Source organism: Rhamphochromis longiceps, linkage group LG15 (genome assembly GCF_057381845.1).
Source record: "Rhamphochromis longiceps isolate RC_006_pf linkage group LG15, R_longiceps_female_GT1.1, whole genome shotgun sequence".
NCBI classification, from domain to species: domain Eukaryota; kingdom Metazoa; phylum Chordata; class Actinopteri; order Cichliformes; family Cichlidae; genus Rhamphochromis; species Rhamphochromis longiceps.
Window position 1 is genome coordinate 27,846,837 of NC_140571.1, and position 23,957 is coordinate 27,870,793.

The following is a 23,957-nucleotide window of genomic DNA, read 5'->3' on the forward strand; positions in this document are numbered from 1 at the left end:
TTTAATCTTAGAGAGAATGCCATGATTTTATGGATAATTAAAGTCAGCAATATATCCATAAACACAACAAGCAGAAAGTCAGTGATGCTGCTCGGTTTGCAGTCCTGAATATCACAGCACAAGCAGGATCCACTGCACTGTTAATGTTCGCTATGTTATATTGCTGCCTCTGTTCGGTGGTGTCGAGCCAAAAGGATTTTAACGTGTGTTTGAAAGAGCTGACGGTTCACTCGTTAAGCTGAAAGAAAGATGCTTTAATCACAGGAGTCACACATGTGTCCACTGTACCATCTGGGAACTCTTCTTGTTTAGCACTTGTAATAACACAAACACTAAATCCTCCTTCTCTTGTGCTGTTTTGTAGCAGTGTATACACCTGAGACTGTCACCTCTCTGTCTGTCCTGCACTCTCTCTCTCTGTTTCTTTCTCTCTGATTGTGGAATAAAAGTCTGAACATGTATTTATAAGTTACACTTGTGTTTGAATTCTGCAGCTTATCACACATTTGATTTCCATGTGTGACAACTGCAAGTGTCCAGAGTGAGGACAGACTGAGGGACCCACTGCTGCTCATCATCTGTGAGGCTTTGCACCCCTGATGATCCACCAGGACAAACTCAGCAGTGTGTGAGGAAGAGGAGGAGGAAGAGCCAGCAGCAGCTGACAGATGGAGAGACAGACTGTTCCCTGTTTGTGAAGGACTGCTAGAAAAGTTTAATAGAACTAATTGTCTGTCCTGAATCAGTCTTATTAGGTAATGTTCAAATTTCAGAATGTAGCTGTGTAAACTTCAAATATCTGCTCGGTTTGTCAAGACATCACATATTTGCAAAAGTGCTCCAAAGTTTTCAGAGACGTCTGTTACCCACCTGCTCGATAGCTAGCAGAACAGCGAACTCCCGGCACATCATTTTCAAACCCCCTGCGATCTGTCGCTACTCAGATTAAAGGTGATATATAAGTCACTTAGATAACTTAAAAATGTTATTGTTTGACTTTTTCAGTGTTTTATTTGTTCGTGAGTAAACTGGTTTCCCTGAGATTACAGCTGAATAAACGTCAAACTGAAAATTGATTAAACAGAAGTGTGAAATGTTCGAGAATTTACGCCAGTGTCCTGTTACATTTTAGATAATTACTGAGGCCCGCAAGGGACACTGGAGAGAAAAAAATCAAGATAAACTTGCAAAAGTTCATCTGAAGGCTAGACCGTCCAATTTCACAGCCACTCACTTCTGGTCTTCCTGGCCTTTGGAGGACCCAGCCCACAAAGACCGCATCCTCAGGAGGTTGCAAGCCTATGAATTTGGACACCCCCATTGTTTACATGAGATGAATTTCTACAATGGCAGATAGAGACAAAATACTGTTGCTGTTAATCTTATTATTTGCAGTTTTTACACGCTTGCATATACACACACAGTTATGGTCCTTCCATTTAGACAGAGGCGTCAGAGTGAACTTTGGGCATGGCTTCTAAATTCAACACAGATGCTCTCACAACCCAAATCCCGACGTCGGTTTTGAATAAATTTAATTTTTAAAACATTTAATTTATGTATGCTGTATGCACTTTGCTTATTCCTAAGTTGTGAGTCTACACAACAGCCAAAATACTGTCTTTAGTTATTAACATTTGAAATGATGAGGGCACTTGAAAATGGCACTTGAAAAGCATGCTCAATCATCCAGGTAAATCTCCAAAAGTTGATTCTGTTCATCTGGACGTAGCGTTTTCAGTGGGAGAAACGTTTCGTCACTCATCCAAGTGACTTCTTCAGTCTCAGCTGACTGCAGGTTTCCCCAATCTTATAAACAGTACATTTGCATGACTGAAACCAGCCCACTGGAGGAACAATGGGCTGGGAGGTCAGTTCCTTAATCGTAATTATGCAAATTGTCATGACCATTGATCAACAACCACTGATCAAAGCCCACTGTATGTAGGTAAACTGTCAGCAATAACACAGGTGATCAGGCATAAAAACGTTTTTCATTTTTAGGTTGTTGTGCAGTCATTTGTCATACTAGAGAGAGAGAGAGAGAGAGATGGCTTGTAACTGTCTACCATGATGAAGACTGTCAGTATAAGAGGGTTTTAAATAATTAAATTTTTTTTAATAAAAAATAATAAATATAAAGTGTAAAAAAATGATTAAGATAATCAAGCACCTCCATAATTCCACCTTTATTCTGTCTGAGGTTGGAGAGCAGCCATATTTGGCACATGTGACGTCTACTTATATATTCATAAATAATATGATCATAAAGGGTGGTGCAGTGTGTCCTTTTCTAAAGAAGGCAATAAAGGAAGCATTGATGCTCTTTTCCTTAGGATTCAGAGAACTGGGACAGCTCAGGTTGCCTGGCAGATTTTTCCAGACCACTGGAATACAAGCATCACATCTCCGCCACAAATTAAACTCAAACCTTACAGTTCAGGTAAAACTGAATCCTGTTGCGATTATGTGATTTTACATATTTTTTCTCTAAGGCTGTTATATGCAGGCATGTCTGATGTACAGTGAATTTTTATCATCGTGATTTTACCTAAATGCGTGTGACTTTCTATGAAGTGTGATATATTTCTCTTTAAACTTGCTGTGAGGAGGGATCTATTCAAACCGTCAGGACTCACAGAAACGTTTGTATGTTTAAATGAGACGAGCGGTCTCTTTCAGCCTTTATTTGGGGCGATCGTGGCTCAAGAGTTGGGAGTTCGCCTTGTAATCGGAAGGTTGCCGGTTCGAGCCCCGGCTTGGACAGTCTCGGTTGTTGTGTCCTTGGGCAAGACACTTCACCCGTTGCCTACTGGTGGTGGTCAGAGGGCCCGGTGGCGCCAGTGTCCGGCAGCCTCGCCTCTGTCAGTGCTCCCCAGGGTGGCTGTGGCTACAATGTAGCTTGCCATCACCAGTGTGTGGATGACTGGATATGTAAAGCGCTTTGGGGTCCTTAGGGACTAGTAAAGCGCTATATAAATACAGGCCATTTACCATTTATTTTGATACATCGGTGAGGAGAATGACTCCATGTTTGATCTGTTAGGTTTCAGATTAAACCGAGTCACAGTGAATACTGTAGCAGACCGTGCTGTCTCCAGCTGTTTAAATGTGACGTTGTAGAAGGGAACCCTCCCTCTTCTCCCTCTACTTCCTGCTCGGTTTACTTTCACTTTGTCCGGCTGCTGTTCCGCGGAGCGTCTTTCCTATCTGTGTAGGTGAGTGAGGTCCGCGTGCCGGTGTTTGTCTCCGAGGTTCTGCTCGTGCTGTCAGATTACTGCTGTAACCGTGTTACCATAGAAACGTCAGAAATCGAGACCCTTTGAGTATCTGTTAAGATCAAACAGGTCGGTGTGTGTCCGCCGCGGCGTCAGTGACTGCAGTCATTTATGTGACGTCAGTGTGGACCCGAAGTCCACGCAGTGCCGAATAAATCCAGCATTTTATTTCTTAAACTAACATAACATTATTATGAACGTTTTTATGTTTAATATTTTATCGACAAATGTTTAAGTAGCTGCATCTCAGGGTCTGTTTGGTCACGTGAGATGTGCTGTGAGGCATTTTGTCCTCCAAACGTGGACAATAAAGTTGTTTTGATTGTTGAAGTAGAAGTAGGTCGAGGCCGGAGCATTTCTATGTTTTTCTTCATAATTCACAATGCTTGAAATCCAGCATTTACATTTAGATGTAAGACATATGTGCAGCTACCAGTCTGATATAGCCTATGCACTAACAACACAAAGTGTAACCCTGAAAAAATTTAGTCATATTACTGTTCATCTAATAAATCAGATTACTGCTGTACATGTGACTTTTGTTTAGCTTTTTTTGTATATGTTTAAAAATGTTTTGGATATCAGCTGTCATATCAGAGAGCTGTTCTACCTTTTAAGACACCAGGCTGCTGTAAATCAGCTCTGACAGAACACAGATAACAGATTTTATAGATGAGCTGCTTTTAGAACAACACGTTTAATAACCCCTTTGAAAATGTAATTGTGCTGATTTTCTGATTGTCAGCAAACTCAGAGTGCTTATGATCCTGCAGCCATGAATACATCTTGTATTCTATTGCAGCGGTCCCCAACCCACGGCCCTCGGACCGGTTCCCATCCGTGAGTTGTTTGGCACCGGGCCGCGAGAGTTTAGGCTTAGGTGTGAAATGTATAGTTTTCAGGGTTTTTATCGGTTTTCAGCGTTATTTTGTTATCGTTTTTATCGTTTACTCAGTTTTCCTTGGTCTTTTCACGTGTGTTATGAATAAATTTTCTTTTTTTCAGTACCAGTACTAGTTTTATTTTGTTGTATTTATCCGCGACACCTTAAAGGCCGGTCCATGAAAATATTGTCGGGCATAAACCAGCCCGTGGCGCAAAAAAGGTTGGGGACCGCTGTTCTATTGAGCAAAGGCAATATATGTGTACACACACACACACCTACCCATCTATAAATAATGAAAAAGTTTTTTAATTTAGTTTTTAAAAAAACTTCTGCTACGCTGAGATGATCCTGCTCTTTTTCCACACAGAGAGAATCCTACTGAGCATGTGCAGATCAAATTTCAGCCCTCTAGCTTGTTTATCTGAAACAGCCATTAAAAAAGTGTTTTTGAGAGTAAAGGAGAGATGTCCTCGTATCTCCTTATGTTCCCTTCTGCTCCCCCTACGGTGTTGGTGTTTAGGACATGGAAATGGTTTTCCAATTTTCTATTGTGTGCTCTTCTGCTGCTGTAGCTCATCTGCTGTAAGGTAGTGTGTGTTCAGGCATGCTCTTCTGCATACCTTGGTTGTAGTGTGTGGTTATTTTACTTACTGTTGCCTACTGTTGCCTTCCTGTCAGCTCACAGCTGTCTGCCCATTCTCTTCTGACCTCTGACAGGCTTTGTGTTAGGGAGAACTGCTGCTTGCTGTATGTACTCAGTGCATTTAGGAATGTAGACATGGTCAAGATCATGTCTAAGTCCATAATCCCCTATGTGTTTTCTCTGACACTGACTGGGTTTCTTTCCACAGGTGAGGCTGGTCGGATGTCTTTGGGGTTGTTTTTTTTTATCTGTTGTTGTGAGCTTGTGACGGAGTCCTTAGATCGATTGCTCAGACACCAGGACTGACGAAGAGACTGAGCAGCTTCTTTTCTCAAAATATTTCTTCCACACATGAAGGTGGAAAGGGTGTGAAGTGAGCTCAGCAGGTGAGTCTTTCCAGAGAAGGCTGTTTCATGATGCTGATTGGCTGTTTGCTGTTTGTTGGTATAAAACATGAAGAGAAAAAAGAATTTCTCTCTGAGTTTAGGAACAATAACTTTACAGTGATTCATTTACTTTTAAGTGTTCAAACCATCAGGTAACACTGAAGACCAGTGTTGGGAAGGTTACTTTTAAAATGTATTCCACTACAGATTACAGAGTACATGCCCCAAAATGTATTTTGTAACATATTCCGTTACGTTACTCAAAGCGAGTAACGTATTCTGGATACATTGGATTACTTAATATATTATCATGCCTTTTTACAACTACATGAATGTACTATTGCTGTGTGATTTATTACTATTACTGAAGGCTACTCACCATACCAATACCAACTAGAGTCTTAAATCTTAATATAAAATGAGTAACAGTAGGGTGGACATTAGGTAAGGTTGTATAGAAAACTATTCCGCGTGTATATAAAACAGGTCCGCGGCTCCGAAGCGTAGTAAAGGGACCTCTGGCTAATACATCTGGTTCCATGTAGGGCTCGTAACCGAAAACTTGCTTTACTTTGTTGTCTGTGTCAACTTTGGTAGCGAGAGACAGAGAGAGGGGTTGAAAGGCTGCTCCAACTGAACTCATTGTTTCTGAGGAAAACACGAAAAAAGTGTAGAGCCGAGTCTTAATAGCTTACTTACAACTGGGCTCGTCAGGCACTCTTTTTGGCTGCAGTGGTTATTATTATATTTACATGCTTCCAGCTCCCGTTTCTGCTCGGTGAGAACTCGTGCTTTTTGACTCTCCTTTTTCTCCCTCCCTCGCTCACAGACACACAGCGGGTATTGCAGTCCATTCTCCCTGCAGCACGGACTACACTGCCCATGAGGCTAGGGCAGGGGTGGGCAATCTCAGGCCACGAGGGCTGGTGTCCCTGCAGGTTTTAGATCTCACCTTGGGTCAACACACCTGAATCACATGATTAGTTCGTCACCAGGCCTCTGGAGAACTTCAGGACATGTTGAGGAGCTAATTTAGCCATTTAAATCAGCTGGGTTGGTTCGAGGACACATCTAAAACCTGCAGGGACACCGGCCCTCGTGGAGTGAGATTGCCCACCCCTGGGCTAGGGCAATGCCTGTAACACTCTGTCTATTGCCTTCATATTAAATAAATAAAAATATTTCTTCACGTCATTATGAGACGCTAGATTGAGACACAGCCATTTGAGCCTCTTAATGCGTGTTTTGTTTGGGTTTCCACCGGCGTGGAATTACCATAAATAGAGAGGGCATAGCCTAACATATGAAACAGGAAAAGATCTTTTCCTGTTCCTGACCGCCGTGTAATCCCTTTATTTCAACAAAGTAACTGTATTCTGAATACCACCTTTTTAAACTGTAATGTAACGGAATACAGTTACTCATATTTTGTATTTTAAATACGTAACGGCGGTACATGAATTCCGTTACTCCCCAATACTGCTGAAGACCGACTGAAGGCACACAGGAGAAGATGTTTGGATTCTGTTTTCAGACAAAATATTATAGATGTTTAAATCCTTGTGTGTGTGTGTGTGTGTGTGTGTGTGTGTGTGTGAACTAATATATGTTGTGATATTAATGTTGCTGTGTCTGTGTAAAGGTGTGGCTTCTGCTATGGATCAGTGTGAGCACAGAGAGGAGGGAGTCCCTCCCTCTAAATCCACTCTGTGTGGGGAACATGACAGCAAGACCAAAGCTCAGAGGTGAGAGGACTGTCTCTAGCTGTCAGGACCCTTCTCCAGGTCCTGGTCAGAGACACAGAAATCAAACGAACCAACTGTTTAACTCTCTGACATGTGAACTCTCTGCAGTCACTACATTGTGTGGTCATCACCTTTTCTTAATGCAACAACCTCAGTTAAAAAAACAAAAATAAGTCAGAGTTTTAAAACTTGAGAGAGACAAACATCAAATTGCTGCCAGTACACAAACTTATTTCTGCTGCTGTGTTCCTGTGTTTAGTCTCACAAAACAGCACAATCTGTTTTTTACCGTGTCATCTACTTACACACCAGGTAGAAAATACACAATGGATTGGTTGCTATAAATTTTGGTTCTACAGTTTTGGTTTTTTTTTTGTGTTTTTCAGTTGGTTACTGGAAATTGTTGCAGATGCTTTGAATCCAAACTCACTGTGCTACTGTGCTCACTATGTAGTCCCTGTTTTTTTTCTATCAGTTTCTATCAGAAAACACAAGCCCCTCCTTCATCCACCGGTGTGTCCTTCAAGAGTAATCGATCTATGATTCAACCCATTATATTCAAAGATGAAGACAAACACGCACATTCTTCACTTACAAAATTTTAATTGATTTTTGTTCTGTGATGACAATAAATAACACGTTAAAGAAAATCATTACAGTTATTCAGAGGCTCAATGAGGCTCCACGAATTTTAACAAGAGATTTAAACAGAGCGAGTGATTTAGTGAGTCTGCAAATCATTCTAGAGTTTAAACCCTGTGATAATAAGACAAGGTTGTCTTGATGTTACATGTGATTGATGCACAAACCCTTTTAGACCCTCTTCACTCTGTTAATGTTGGAAAGAAGCAGCTGTTCCATAACATATGACAGACGGTACCATCAACCAAACAGGAGACAGAAGCAGACACTTTTGCGGAATTTTGTTGTTGAGTATTGTTGGAAAGTTGTTTTTGTGCATTGCACCAGAAAAACTGCAAAAAACTGGCTGCCAGAGTTTATCCAGACTCCCAGTGCAGCTTCACACCAAAAAGATCAGCTGATATGATTTTCTCATTGTGACAACGTCAAGACAAATGCAGAGTAACAGTTTACTTATAGCATTTATTGACAGACCCTTGTCCAACCCCCTTGCCTTGGTGTCAAAGAAGGATGTGTGCATGTCCCAACATTTTTCAACATTTTTCTTTTCCTTACTTTTAAATCATGTGTTTAAAGACAGCACTGAAGGAATCTGCTTAGTTTGAAGGAAAGACCAAAGTTCTATGTTTGGCATACCATGGAAAGACAAGGTCACCAACACAGAGATACTTGCAACAACAGGACTACCAGCCATCTACACCATCCTCAAACAAAGACGAATGTGCTGAGTTGGCCATGCCATAAGAGCGGATTATGGACACATCCCAAAGACCTTTTGTACGGAGAACTGAAAATTGCTCTGTGTGTAAAAGAAACATGAAGAACACTGGCATGGAAGGCCAAAGGTGAACAAGTTATTTAACAAAATGAGGAGACATGTGACAAAGACCTAAAGGGGTGATTGGGAGGAACGGACTTCCTGATATGAAAAATAATTAAATGATCATTCCTGCAGCCACATAAGTTAAATACTCAGGTGAGGAGAGAAACAGCTGTCACCTGAGCTGGATTAGGTGGTGGGGTAGGATCCTGGACAGAGCTGGTATAGCCAAACATACAGAGTGCACAGGGATGTTCAGTTCCCACCTCTGGCAGAAATTCAGTACTATTCCAATTTTCTGACTGAGTGGACCATGTTCTGCACCTCCAATACAAAGGAGCTTTTCCAGTTCAATTCAGTGCCAAACACACACAACAAGATATGAGGTAAAAATTCTACAACACAGAAAAAACACCAGTATTAAGGGAGCCCCAATGAGCAAGCACTTGGTGACAGTGGGATGGAAAAACTCCCTTTGAAAAGGAAGAAACCTCTAGCAGAATCAGGCTCAGGGAGGGATGGCCATCTGAGGAAGACGGGAGTAAAATCTATTTGAGCTTACAGTGGAAATCAGTTGGGGACCTATTCTTAGGTACTGAACCTTAAGGTTCCCCCAAATATCAAACCCCACTCCGAATCATAGTTTGTAGCTATGAACAGCTTAATCGATAAAGTTTTAAAATCATTCTATAAAACAAATAGTCTCGGAGAACCAAAGATTTTGTGCTAACGAGAGTCGAGTGAATTATTTTTAATTCTTAACAGACCTGTACACATGCAATCTTATCTGTTTCATTAGAATACCAACGTTTGCTGTGAATACCTTAAATAACACACGTGTGATATTCTTTATTTTCTCATTTCAGAATCAATAAGGAGACACCGTTGTCTACTTCACTGAGCTGTGTGTCAATGAAGAGTGACCGATCTATGATTCAACCAATAACCTTTTCAAACAGAGAGCGGTCTTTTGATACAGGGTGAGAACTGAAACTGTTGATTGTGTTTCTTCTTTAAAAACGTCATGTCCAACAGCAAGACCAGCACTTGCATTAGTGATCACTTTGTGTTCATACCAAGACTCATCATTACAGAGAGCAACACCTTTAACAAACTGCACATATGCTAACGTTGAGCGTTTTTGCAGTGTTTTGCAGAGCTCAGAGACTCTCAGTGGTCAGTCTGATCTGGACTCCATATTTATGGTGAGAAGATTCAAGAGTCAACAGTTTAATATCACATCAATGAGGAAAAAGTAATTTAGTTTCCATCTCTCCTTAAACATGAGACTCAGTGAGAGAATTACTAGATTCATTTAGTTAAAAACATTATGAAGGTTATAATGTGGAATATATGGTCCTAATTCTGTCAAAACCTTAATAGATGAAACTGAAAATGACTGAAAATAAGTTTAAAGTTCTAAATGTATCCCTTTTCCAGACGCTGGAGGACAACATGTTCAGTTTTTTAAAGAATGAGCTGAAGAAGATGAGGAAGGTCGTGCTTTCAGACTATCCAGAATGGTTAGAGTGTCAGAGGGAGGATGAGGAGGTGCTGAAGGCTGAGGATGAAGAACAGAGGAGGAGCAGTAGAGAGTCATTTTTGAAGATCACGCTGCAATTCCTTAGGAAAATGAAGCAGGAGAAGCTGGCTGAGTGTCTGCAGAGCAGTAAGAGGATTTGAACACATGCACAGCATTTCCTCAAGTTTGTCTACAACCCCAGCTGTTCTATGCCCCACAGTCTGAGAAACACTCTGTTGGATCTATAAATTTTTCTTTATCGAAACATAAATGATGTGCACCATGATTAACACAACACCCTGGTGCATGACAGAGACATAAACATTTATGCATCTTTTGTTTTTATGTTTCTATTTGTTTATCTATAACTTTTGTGGTCAGACATACTACATTATAGATGGTTGATTACATCAGGAAAGCCCATAAATCAATGGCTAAAGTACACTGAACAAAAATATAAACGCAACACTTTTGTTTTTGCTCCCATTCCCCATGGGATGGACGTAGAGACCTAAAATTCATTCCAGATACACAATATAACCATCCCTCCCAAACAGTGGTCACAAATCAGTCCAAATGTGTGGTAGTGGGCACATCTGCTATATTGAGATAATCCATCCCACCTCACAGGTGTGCCACATCAGGATGCTGATCTGACATCATGAGTAGTGCACAGGTGTACCTCAGACTGCCCACAACAAAAGGCCACCCTGGAATGTGCAGTTTTTTGCGCTATTGGGGGTCTGGGGACCCAGAACCGGTCAGTATCTGGTGTGACCACCATTTGCCTCATGCAGTGCAACACATCGTCGCATGGAGTCTATCAGATTGTCAATTGTGGCCTGTGGAATGTTGGTCCACTCCACTTCAATGGCTGTGCGAGGTTGTTGGATATTCGTGGGAACTGGTACACGCTGTCGTATACGCTGGTCAAGCACATCCCGAACATGCTCAATGAGTGACATATCCGGTGAGTATGCTGGCCATGCAAGAACTGGGACATTCTCAGCTGCCATCTGCCCTGAACAATGTGAACCATGATTCATCCGTGAAGCGCACACCTCTCCAACGTGCCAGACGCCATCGAATGTGAGCATTTGCCCACACAAGTCTGTTACGGCGACGAGCTGGAGTCAGGTCAAGACCCCGATGAGGACGACGGGCATGCAGTTGAGCGTCCCTGAGACGGTTTCTGACAGTTTGTGCAGAAATTGTTTGGTTGTGCAAACCAATTGTTCCAGCAGCTGTCTGGGTGGCTGGTCTCAGACGATCTTGGAGGTGAACCTGCTGGATGTGGAGGTCCTGGGCTGGTGTGGTTACACGAGGTCTGCGGTTGTGAGGCCGGTTGGATGTGCTGCCATATTCTCTGAAACGCCTGTGGAGACGGCTTATGGTTGAGAAATGAACATTCAATGCACGGGCGACAGATCTGGTTGACATTCCTGCTGTCAGCATGGCAATTGCACGCTCCCTCATTGCTTGTGGCATCTGTGGCATTTTGCTGTGAGACAAAACTGCACATTCCAGGGTGGCCTTTTGTTGTGGGCAGTCTGAGGTACACCTGTGCACTACTCATGATGTCAGATCAGCATCCTGATGTGGCACACCTGTGAGGTGGGATGGATTATCTCAATATAGCAGATGTGCCCACTACCACACATTTGGACTGATTTGTGACCACTGTTTGGGAGGGATGGTTATATTGTGTATCTGGAATGAATTTTAGGTCTCTACATCCATCCCATGGGGAATGGGAGCAGTAACAAAGGTGTTGCGTTTATATTTTTGTTCAGTGTAGGTGATAGGCAGAGGGTAGGTGAATTACAGAGAGCTGAGGGAATCCAAGGTAATCCTGTCAGTTCTTAAATAAAGGAAACACCACGGCAAATATTCTAATCAATTCTAATGTTTGTTTGTTTTTTAATTATTAATTTAGGAACTCGTGCTGCAAAGTGCCAAAAAAACCTGAAGTCTAATCTGAAAAAGAAGTTCAAGTGTGTGTTTGAGGGGATCGCTAAAGCTGGAAGCTCAACCCTTCTGAATCAGATCTACACAGAGCTCTACATCACAGAGGGAGGGACTGCAGGGGTCAATGATGAACATGAGATCAGACAGATTGAAACCGTATCCAGGAAATTGAACAGACCAGAAACTGCAATCAGACAAGAAGACATCTTTAAAGCCTCACCTGTTAAAGACAAGCCAATCAGAACAGTGCTGACAAAGGGAGTGGCTGGCATTGGGAAAACAGTCCTAACACAGAAGTTCACTCTGGACTGGGCTGAAGACAAAGCCAACCAGGACATCCAGTTCATGTTTCCATTCACTTTCAGAGAGCTGAATGTGCTGAAAGAGAAAAAGTTCAGCTTGGTGGAACTTGTTCATTACTTCTTTACTGAAACCAAAGAAGCAGGAATCTGGAGCTTTGAAGACTTCCAGGTTGTGTTCATCTTTGATGGTCTGGATGAGTGTCGACTTCCTCTGGACTTCCACAAAACTAAAATCATCACTGACCCTAGAAAGTCCACCTCAGTGGATGTGCTACTGACAAATCTCATCAGGGGAAAGCTGCTTCCTTCTGCTCGCCTCTGGATAACCACAAGACCTGCAGCAGCCAATCAGATTCTTTCCCAGTGTGTTCACAGGGTGACAGAGGTAAGAGGGTTCACTGACCCACAGAAGGAGGAGTACTTCAGAAAGAGATTCAAAGAAAAGGAGCAGACCAACAGGATTATCTCCCACATCAAGAAATCACGAAGCCTCCACATCATGTGCCACATCCCAGTCTTCTGCTGGATCACTGCTACAGTTCTGGAAGATGTGCTGAAAACTAGAGAGGGGGGACAGCTGCCCAAGACCCTGACTGAGATGTACATTCACTTCCTGGTGGTTCAGGCCAAAATGAAGAAGGTCAAGTATGATGAGGGAACTGAAACCGATCAGCACTGGAGTCCAGAGAGCAGGAAGATGATCGAGTGTCTGGGAAAACTGGCTTTTGATCAGCTGCAGAAAGGAAACCTGATCTTCTATGAATCAGACCTGACAGATTTTGAAGTAATTATCAAGGATGCCTCAGTGTACTCAGGAGTGTTCACACAGATCTTTAAAGAGGAGAGAGGACTGTACCAGAACAAGGTGTTCTGCTTCATCCATCTGAGTATTCAGGAGTTTATGGCTGCTCTTCATGTCCATCTGACCTTCATCAACTCTGAAGTCAACCTGCTGGAGAAACGGCAAAAAAAAGATCAGTATTCTTTAAAACATCTCCACCAGAGTGCCGTGGACAAGGCCTTAGAGAGTTCAAATGGTCATCTGGACTTGTTCCTCCGCTTCCTCCTTGGGCTTTCACTGCAGTCTAATCAGACTCTCCTAAAAGGTCTACTGACACAGACAGGAAGTAGTTCAAATACTGATGTGGAAACAGTCCAGTACATCAAGAAGAAGATCAGTGATAATCAGTCTGCAGAGAAAAGCATCAATCTGTTTCACTGTCTGAATGAACTGAATGATCGTTCTCTAGTGGAGGAGATCCAACAGTCTCTGACTTCGGGAAGTCTCTCTACAGATAAACTGTCTCCTGCTCAGTGGTCAGCTCTGGTCTTCATCTTATTGTCATCAAAGGAAGATCTTGATTCATTTGAACTGAAGAAATACTCTGCTTCTGAGGATGCTCTTCTGAGGCTTCTGCCAGTGGTCAAAGCCTCCAAGAAAGCTCTGTAAGTCGATTTATGAACCATTATAAATGTTTTTACATTCTTGATTGTTATCTTCATTAATAATTCTTTCTCTCAGGCTGAGCTGTTGTAACTTGTCGTGGAGAAGCTGCAAAGCTCTTTCATCAGTTCTCAGCTCCGAGTCTTCTAGTTTGAGAGAGCTGGACCTGAGTAACAATGACCTGCAAGATTCTGGCGTGAAGCTGCTGTCTGGTGGACTAAAAAGTGTACACTGTAAACTTGAAACTCTAAGGTAGTATTTAGTATTTATTTATTTATTGTTATTGTCAAGAACAATGAAATTGCGTTTGGGGCTTCCATACAACCCAAAAAAAAAAAAAAGAAGAAAATAATAAATACCCCTTAAAACCCAAGTGTACATATTTAACCCAGTGTGACTCCAATGCAATAAGACAATCCTTAGCAATAATGTTCGTAGAAATTCAGACAAAGACCTGAGAAACATGACAAAATACAACAATGCAACCCATTCAATATTATTGTACTGTGAGATATGATATCAGATATGATAGTTATCTATTTAAGAAAGAGGGGGGGGGGGCAGGAGGGGGAAGAGAATAAAGATATGATGCACCAATGCAGACCAGTTCATTGCTATTAAGAAGTTGGATATGGTTATTGTCCGTGAGAGGGGGGCAGAGAGTTCAGGAGCCTCACAGCCTGTGGATACAGGCTGTTGGCCAGTCTGGATGTTCTGGCCTGTATAGACCTGTACCTTCTCCCTGAGGGCAGCAGATGGAAAAGGTGGCGCGCAGGGTGATGTTGGTCCCGCAGGATACTGTGCACCCTCCTCAGACAGCGAGTGGGGAAGATATTACTGATCTCTGGCAGACTTGTTCCAATAATTCTGCCAGCTTCTTTCACCACCCGCTGGAGTGCTTGCTGATCGGCCTTGGTGCAGCTGGGGAACCACACTAGAAATCCATACGTCAGAACGCTGCTGATGGCACAGTTGTAGAAGTTCAACATCAGAGATCTGGGAATGTGTGCGCTCCGCAGTCTCCTCAGGTAGTAGAGGCGCTGTTGGGCCTTCCGTACAACTGAGGTGATATGGTTACCCCAGGACAGGTCCTCGGTCACAGTTACCCCCAAGAATTTAAAACTGCTCACCCTCTCCACCGCCTCACTGCCAATGAAGAGAGGCAGATGGTTGTTATGACCCCTCTTCCGGAAATCTACAATGATCTCCTTGGTCTTTTTGGTGTTTAAGACCAAGTTATTGTCGTGGCACCATGACTCTAGTTGTTGCACCTCTGTCCTATAGTTTGTCTCATCATTGTTGGATATAAGTCCGAGCACTGTGGTGTCATCTGCAAACTTAACAATGAGATTGGACGCGCAGGAGGAAATACAGTCATGGGTGAAGAGAGTGTATAGCAGAGGGCTCAGAACACACCCCTGAGGGGCACCGGTGTTGACCACAAGGGTGGAAGAGGTGTTCTTACCCACTCTGACACTCTGTCTACGGTTAGTGAGGAAGTCCACAATCCAGTTGCACAGAGAGGAGTTAAGTCCCAGTTGGTGGAGTTTGGGACGGAGTTTGTATGGCCGGATGGTATTAAAAGCCGAGCTGTAGTCTACAAAGAGGAGCCGTGCATAGGTGTTCCTGTGTTCCAAGTGCTTCAGTAATGTGTGCAGCACTGTGGCGATCGCATCCTCGGTTGACCGGTTCTCCCTGTATGCAAACTGGTGCGAGTCCAGGGATGGTGGAAAAGCAGCTCTGATGTGTTTAATGACCAGTCTCTCCAGGCATTTGGCGGGAATGGGGGTGAGTGCCACAGGTCTGAAATCGTTCAGACATGTGACATTTGACTGTTTTGGGATGGGAACGATGGTTGCTGCTTTGAAACAGGATGGTACCAGTGAACAGGACAGCGAGGTGTTATGATTCAGTGTGTGTGTGTGTGTGTGTGTGTGTGTGTGTGTGTGTGTGTGTGAGAGAGAGAGAGAGAGGGAGAGAGAGAGAGAGAGATTTACGTGTTATTTTAAATTGCAGAATCAGAATCAGAATCAGAAAGGGGTTTATTGCCAAATGTTGAGCAGGTTTACAACATTAGGAAATTGCTGCGGTGCTTCAGTGCAAACATAGTGTCATAAATAGCACTTAAATAGACATGAAAAAATAAAAGTAGAATAAGAATTAAAGTGCTACGTAGAAAGATATGTGCATGAGATATACATGAGCTATATACATGAGAATAAGAATTAAGAGTGCTACGTAGAAAGATATGCGTGCAGGTGGTGATCAGTGCCAAACATGGAATGATGCAGTGACACAGCGTAGGGTCATGTGTTAGTGGCGGGGACAGTCATACGGTTATTGTTCATGTGTCCAACAGCAGAGGGGAAGAAACTGTTCTTATGGCGAGAGGTTCTGGTGCGGATGGACCGGAGCCTCCTGCCTGAGGGGAGCAGGTCAAACAGACTGTGTCCAGGGTGAGAAGGGTCAGCTGAGATCCGAGTTGCACGCCGCAATGTCCTGGAGGTGTACAGGTCCTGCAGAGATGGGAGTCTGCAGCCAATCACCTTCTCAGCAGAGCGCACAACACGCTGCAGTCTCTGTTTGTCCCTGATAGTGGCTCCAGCGTACCACACGGTGATGGAGGAGGTGAGGATGGACTCGATGATTGCAGTGTAGAACTGCATCATCGTCCGTGTTGGCAGGTTGAATTTCTTCAGCTGCCTCAGGAAGTACATCCTCTGCTGGGCCTTCTTGATGACGGAGGTGATGGTGGGCTCCCACTTCAGGTCCTGGGTGATGGTGGTACCCAGGAAGCAGAATGAGTCCACAGAGGTGATGGGGGTGTCAGTCAGGATGATGGGGGGGAGTGGGGCTGTGTGCTTCCTGAAGTCCACAATAATCTCCACTGTCTTCTGGGCATTCAGCACCAGGTTGTTGTGGCTGCACCAGGACACCAGACGTTCAACCTCCCTCCTGTAGGCAGACTCATCCCCGTCCGAGATGAGCCCAATAACGGTGGTGTCATCTGCAAACTTGATTAGCTTGACAGACTGGTGGGTGGAGGTGCAGCAGTTGGTGTACAGGGAGAAGAGCAGAGGAGAAAGAACACAGCCCTGAGGGGAGCCGGTGCTGATGGTCCGGGAGTCCGAGACATTCTTTCTCAGCCTCACATGCTGCTTCCTGTCCGTCAGGAAGTCAGTGATCCACCGACAGATGGGATCAGGCACATTCATCTGGGAAAGCTTGCCTCGGAGATGGTCTGGAAGGATGGTGTTGAAGGCAGAGCTGAAGTCCACAAACAGGATCCTGGCGTAGGTTCCTGGGGAGTCCAGATGCTGCAGGATGAAGTGTAGGGCCATGTTGATGGCGTCGTCTACAGACCTGTTGGCTCTATATGCAAACTGCAGGGGGTCCAGGAGGGGGGCCGTGAGGGTCTTGAGATGGGAGAGAACTAGGCGCTCAAATGACTTCATGACCACAGATGTCAGAGCCACGGGTCTGTAGTCATTTAGTCCAGTGATCCTAGGTTTCTTGGGGACAGGGATTATGGTGGAGGACTTGAAGCAGGCAGGCACATGACATGCCTGCAGTGAGGAGTTGAAAATGCCAGAAAACACTGGGGCCAGCTTGTTTGCACAGTGTCTGAGGGTGGCAGGAGACACGCCGTCTGGGCCGGGAGCTTTCCGAGCATTCAAATTCTTAAACTGCTTCCTCACATCTGCTTCATGAATATGAAGAGTTGTGGTGGGAGGAGGTGGTGTGAAATCCTCTTTTGTGTGGGGTGAGGAGGGGGGTGTTGTAGGTGAACAGTTTGAAGGTGGTGATGGCTCTATGGAGGGGGGAGAGGTGGGGGAATTTGTGTCCAAAGTGCCTCTATTGTTGGGGCCGTTGGAGGTGTGAAGGCTGCCCGATGGCTCGTCAAAACGGCAGTAAAAGTCGTTAAGGGTGTTGGCTAAGAGCAAGTCATCAGTGGAGTGGGGGTTTTTAGGCTTGTAGTTTGTGATATTCCTAAAACCTTTCCACACAGAGGCCGAATCATTCTCTGAGATCTGCTGCTGCATCTTCTCAGAGTGCTGATGTTTAGCAATGTCCACTTCTTTAGTGAACCTGTACTTGGCCTCTCTGTAGCAGTCCCTGTCTCCGCTTCTGAACGCCTTTCTCTTTTCCAGCCACAGCTTTTTGAGTTTAGGAGTAAACCAGGGTTTGTCATTGTTATAACTCACCCTGGTGCGTGATGGCACAATGCTGTCCTCACAGAAGTGGATATAGGAGGTGACAGTGTCCGTAAACTCGTCCAAGCTGTTAGAAGCAGCCTTCAATGTGTCCCAGTCTGTGGTCTCCAAACACGTGCGAAGCTCCTCCACAGCCTCGTTGCTCCACAGTTTTTTAGTCCTCACGACAGGTTTGGAGAGCTTCAGCCTCTGTCTGTACGCGGGGATTAGGTGGATCATGACGTGGTCAGAAAGTCCGAGTGAAGCGCGGGGCACCGCGCGATAGGCCCCGCTGATCGTGCTGTAGCAGTGGTCTAATGTCCTCTCCTCTCTGGTCGGGCATTTAATATACTGCTTATATTTCGGAAGCTCATGGCTCAGATTGGCTTTGTTAAAGTCCCCAAGAGCAAGTATTGCAGTATTATTATTTATGCATGCTCATCCTGGACTTTTTTCTTCTTTCAAAACTTTAGTCTCTCGGGTTGTCTGATCACAAAAGATGGAGGTGAATCTTTGGTCTTGGCTTTGAGGTCTAACCCCTCCCATCTGAGAAATCTTGATTTGAGCTACAATCATCCAGGAGACTCTCATGTGGAGGAGCTTTCTAAGGGAGTGAAGAATACTCAGTGGAGACTGGACAATCTAAGGTATGAACAAGAGTTCACATGGCGTTGGTTTATCTAACTTGGGTTTTTTTTTTAGCCTTTTTGCTTTTTCCTTTTTTCTGTTTATGGGAAAGATATAAAGTGATTCTATGTAAAGAAATGTGCAGACCCCAGAGGAGTCATGGAACAAGTCCTGACTGTTGTTTGTGCTTATATACCGAACAACAGTGTGGGTGCTAGAGGATGCCCTATCAGGGAACTCTATGGTCCTATTGGTGCACTGGTAATGTCTGAGGCCCTGGTCTGCAAAACCTTAAATTCTCACCTTTGACAGAGCTTTGAAAGCCTTCCGTAAGATAAACAGGGGATACTAAGTCCAAAAGGACGATGTCATAGAACTCCTTGGCTGAGGAGTCTGTATAAAGCTGTGGCCTCATGGTGGTTGGCATGTGTCATAATATTAATTTCAAAATCAGATGGTGGACACTAAAAGTGACCAGAGCCATCAAACTGGAAAAAGTCCTTAGTTAGCCTGCTGGACTCCTGAGACAACTTACAGGTACTGCAGCCCAAGAAGACTGTATTCTTACAGTAGCTGTGCAAAAACTCACCTTTAGACTGAGATTCTTCTCAAGCATTTCTGGCAAACCTTCAGTCAACTTCTAGTTACTCGAAGTTACTAGTAACTTTGAGTAAGTAGAAGTTACCTAAAGCGGCAGTGCCCAGATTACTTACGTAGACAGCTACTTCGGTGCAACTGATATAAAGTGCGGTAAGCTGAAGGCAGCTTCAACCATCTGTTTGTTGAAAAATAGTAATGCGACCGCACTGCATTTTCTTGTTAGTAACGGTAACGGTCTTGTAACGATAAAAATAGTAATTAGTTAGATTTCTCATTACTGAAAAAAGTAACGCTGTTACTTATAATGCTGTTATTCTCATCATTGGTTGTTTCTGACTTCAGTTGAGGATATAGTCAGCCAGTGAATCCAATACCTTAGGCACCTCCTCAATTCTTCCAATATCCATCCTTAGAGAAAGCAGTGTCTAGGAATTAAAGGGGACAACTTAGGCATCACTAGGCTGAGTTCACTAATGGTCTTAAATAAGTCCTTGGTGGCAGGGAATTTTTGGTGGATGAGATTTCCCCTTAAGTTTCTTAAGGTTCTGGATGTGGTGGGGCTGTCATGGTTGACACGTCTCTGTAATGTTGTTTGTCTGGGGTAGATCATCGGGGTTGGCAGGGTCAGGTGATGGTTCCTGTCTTTAAGAAGGGGAACTGAAAGCAGTGTTCCAATTATAGAGGTATCCCACTACTCAGCCTCACTAAGAAGGTCTGTCCGAGAGTACTGGAGAGGAGACTCTGTTCTGCTCTGTTTTGAAGACACAGCAGGGCATGAAAGCAAAGGTATCAATTTACCGGCCAATCTGTGTTTGCATCCACCCCTATGGCTACCAGATCCAGGTCGCGACTGAAAGAATGAGACTGCAGATACTAACGGTGGACATGAGTTTCCTCCAAGGTGTGGCTGGGCTCTTCTTTAGCTTGTTAGCTTCTTTAGCTTTCAGTTCTGAATGGGACTGACAAACACACACAGGTTTTTAAGAATACACTTTTACCCTTTTTTAGCTTCATGAAAGCATGACCCATAGCAGTCTCATGACCCTGCAGCTTCACAAGTACTCTGTTTAATCTGCACTGGTCATTCCACTTTATTGTCATTGATATTTATATTTAAAAGTGCAATACTGTAATTTTCTGCTGCTCATTCCTGTGCAATATCCCATCTGCCCTCCCGTCATATTTCTTTTCAAGATTTTCTTATTTAATCACTAGTGTACATATATTTATATTTATAGATACATATATATTTAGTCATCTTTTCTCTTTTACCATGTGTCTCTAATATTTTGCTCCTTACTATTTTTCTATTTTCTTTATTATTTTATTTTATTTTATTTTCTCCTACTGTATCATGGTGCTGAGTGACTGCTGCTCGTCATACACATTTCATTGCAATGTTGACCCTGTGCTAACTTGCATATGACAAATAAAACTGAAACTGAAACTGCTGAGAAGAGAATATATTTAAAACTGGCTGTGTTTCAGCATGTTTCTATATCAATCAGGAATTGGTGCTTCATGTTGAATAGCAGTATGTACACATTATAGATAAAACTCATTATGTTTTTCTCCCTCCAGAGTGGACCATTGTGGAGAGCAGTGGCTAAAACCTGGACTACTGAAGTGTAAGTCTCAGAAATGATAACTAAATGTTTATGTCAAACCTTCAAAACTACAGCTTCACAGTGGCTACAGGCATCTTTTATATACAGTCCTGTATATATTCATTCAGAAAGTATCATCATTAAACTTTCTATGACTGAGCAACATATCAGCAAGTAAAGAAAGAATAAAGCATCAAATATGTCAGATTATCAACTGCAGCTCCATCTTTTTCTTACCAGATTCATGTGAACTCACAGTGGACACCAACACAGTGAACAGAAACCTCAGACTATCTGACAGCAACAGGAAGGTGACACGTGTGAAACAGGACCATCCATATCCTGATCATCCAGACAGATTTGACTGCTGGCCTCAGCTGCTGTGTAGAAATGGTCTGACTGGCCGCTGTTACTGGGAGTTGGAGTGGGAAGGAGAAGTTTATATAGCAGTGAGTTACAGAAGAATCCAAAGGAAAAAAAAGAGTGATGAGTGTTGGTTTGGAGGAAATGATCAGTCCTGGAGTCTGAGCTGCTCTGATGGTGGTTACTCTGTGTGGCACAATAACAGAGAAACATTCATCTCCTCCCACTCCTCTTCATCCTCGGTCTCTGACAGAGTAGCAGTGTATGTGGACTGTCCTGCTGGCACTCTGTCCTTCTACAGAGTCTCCTCTGACACTCTGATCCACCTCCACACCTTTAACATCACATTGACTGAATCTCTGTATGTTGGGTTTGGATTTGGGTTCTGGTCATCTGAATCTTTACTTTCTCTGTGTTCTTAGTGTACCTTTAATCTCATCACTGAGACAGGACACACACCACTTGTAGGTTTTTTACTGTCCATGTTTACAAGGGGACATCTTTTCAGAAATGTAACCAAGTGGATTTAGAGCCTAAAGCTGACCAGCGAGTGAAGTAAAAGTGGTGAAAAGTGAAACATGTTAGAAAGAGAAGATGGCCTTAACAGGGTGTGAACTTGTAAAGTAAAAACATGATGCATTTAAGGTTATCCTATTTGGTTTTTATTTAAGAAGAGAATTTGTTCCACTGTGCGATGGCCGAGTCTCTTTGTTTGCTTGGAGATAATTTCTCCTGCTTAGAGAAAATCCTCTCACATGAAACAGAAAAGGTTGCATTGCATAGAAACTGCAATGCAAGTTGGTGGGGATGCAGGTATATGATCTTCCTGGGTCCCACAAACTATCACCGAAAAAGAGTAAACAAAGTAAATTGCTGCACATTTTGTAGAATAACATTTTAAGATTATTTTAACAATGAAATTCTTTAATGATATGTATATTATGAAAAGCAGATGTTTTGTTAAGACATTTTAAGTTTTTCAAATTTCAGATAAAATAAATACACCCAAAACAAAGGCAAGCAACAAGAACAGAAAGCTGGCAAACCCACCTGATTGACCAAAATCAACTCAAATTACTCCCACATGACAAAACCTCCTCTCTTCCTCGCTGGCTCCATATCACTCATTAGAATGATCAGTGGTTTGCTATTTCTCACCATCAAAACACTCCACAAGTCCTGCGAATGACTAATCACTTTCCTATAAACCACTGACTCAGATACTGAAGCAGTTAAATGAAGCTTCAGACGTCATTGATCATGTGACTCTGGCCAAAAGAATCAAGTCTCGACACAGTGCTTCTGAAGCAGTGTGTTGGTTTCTTTTGACACACCTGCCAGAGTGTCGGCTTCAAGCGGGCCATCACTGCTGTGAACTGTAGCGCCCAGGCTGATAAACCAGAGATTAGGCAACAAAGGGACCTTTGTTTTGTTTTCTGGAGCAATTATGTGTTAATTACACCCACACAGGCTCAACCCATCTTCTGGAATGATGATTGCAGTCTTGAAGCTGATCATCGTGCACACCCACATGGATTCATCTTCTTTGATCCACTGAATCAAAGTGGAGGCTCTGCTCTTTATGATGAGTCACGGTATCTGACCTACTATAACTACTTTGGCTCTTTTCATTACCCACAAGGTCATTTAACTCAGGGTGAACATACTCAGAGCTCACAGAGCTAACTCTGATCAGAGGGGCGTACATCGATTTTGGTGATGTAGAAAATGCACTAATGTTTTTATTAGTGCTGTCAGCGTTAATCAACGCGCTAACGTGTTGACGCCGGTCAGCCCCATGAATGGGACGATCCGCGGTAACTTGTTAACAGAGATTTGCCACATTAATGCAGTTATGGCGTTAACGTCGTTAACAAGATTAATGCTGTTTTTATGCTTGATTACGCTAGTTTTTATGCTTGCCTCTAACACCACTAAGTCTGTTTTACACAGATGGATTCATTGGGAACTGAATAGATAAGAAAATTGATCATGGTCAATTTCCTGTGGGTATACAGTGACTAACCAATTTTAAATACATCAAGTTTATTATTTCAGAACTCTAATGTTGCTGTAATGTTAGAAATAAACAGCACCACCGATCTTGAGTACCGATTCCTCTGATCATGTATCTGGTCCTTTTTTTTTCATCCTGTCTGTCAGCTTTTGCATGGGAAAGGTGGAGAAAATATAATAAAATACAAATAGAAATGCACAATGTATTGACAACTGCTGCACCTGTAAGAAAAACAAAGAAACATACTCAGATTGTGTAAAACCTGCCTTCTGGACAAGGCCCAGAAGAATTCTAAGTTCCACTGTAAGCTTGTCTTACTGTCTGTTAATGTTCCACAAGAGCAGGTTCAAAGTTCAGTGGCATGTGGTTATTGTATGACCTTAAATAATAAAAACTGTGGAGAACTGAATGTGGAGATTAGATTGAATCTGCAGACCAGCAAGCTCCTGTTTAGCCTTGCTTTTAGTTGCTTTACATTAGAAGTGGTTGATTAAGATTAATTTCACACAGATTATTTCTTCCATCAAACAGTAACGCAAACTGCTTCCTGCCTCTTCACTGTCAGCAGGTATGTCCAAAAAGCTTCCAAGTCTTTGTAGGATTTTGTTGTATGTTGCTGCAGAAGTGTGTTCATGGGCATTTTTGTCTGTTCATGCATTTTCATTCATGTGACCATCTCAGGATGCTCTCTGTTAGAAAATCGTTATGCTAATGGAAGTTCAGGCTGGTCTGCAAGAACTGATATTCAGATGACTAAATTACCTTTTCACTGGTTTATGTTGGGCTATCACAACCCATCAGTCTATTTCATTTGTTTTAAAAAGCTTTCAGTTCAAACTGTCTTCTACAACACGTCCAAATGTCAACCCTTATGATTATTTTTGGAAAACGTTTTTTTCAGAGTGGGGACCTTC

The 23,957-nt window shown here is 43.0% G+C and overlaps 1 protein-coding gene across 4 annotated transcripts; it reads left to right on the forward strand.

Annotated features, from left to right (window-relative positions):
* The first annotated feature begins 3,162 nt into the window (after nt 1-3,162).
* Nucleotides 3,163-23,438, forward strand: LOC146652837 (protein NLRC3-like). 4 transcript variants are annotated; one of them, XM_085381476.1, is made up of 11 exons: nt 3,163-3,218; nt 5,016-5,193; nt 6,836-6,938; nt 9,267-9,380; nt 9,548-9,605; nt 9,841-10,069; nt 11,859-13,638; nt 13,715-13,888; nt 18,303-18,476; nt 20,638-20,684; nt 20,904-23,435. In XM_085381476.1, exons 3-11 carry the CDS (start codon nt 6,850-6,852, stop codon nt 21,446-21,448), a joined length of 3,210 nt encoding a protein of 1,069 aa, XP_085237602.1. In that variant the 5' UTR covers nt 3,163-3,218; nt 5,016-5,193; nt 6,836-6,849; the 3' UTR covers nt 21,449-23,435. The 4 variants fall into 4 exon arrangements, with proteins under 4 accessions (XP_085237602.1, XP_085237603.1, XP_085237604.1 ...); XM_085381477.1 differs by lacking the exon at nt 18,303-18,476 and having other exon boundaries at nt 20,904-23,438; XM_085381478.1 differs by lacking the exons at nt 18,303-18,476; nt 20,638-20,684; nt 20,904-23,435 and having other exon boundaries at nt 13,715-13,892.
* The last annotated feature ends 519 nt before the right edge of the window (nt 23,439-23,957 follow it).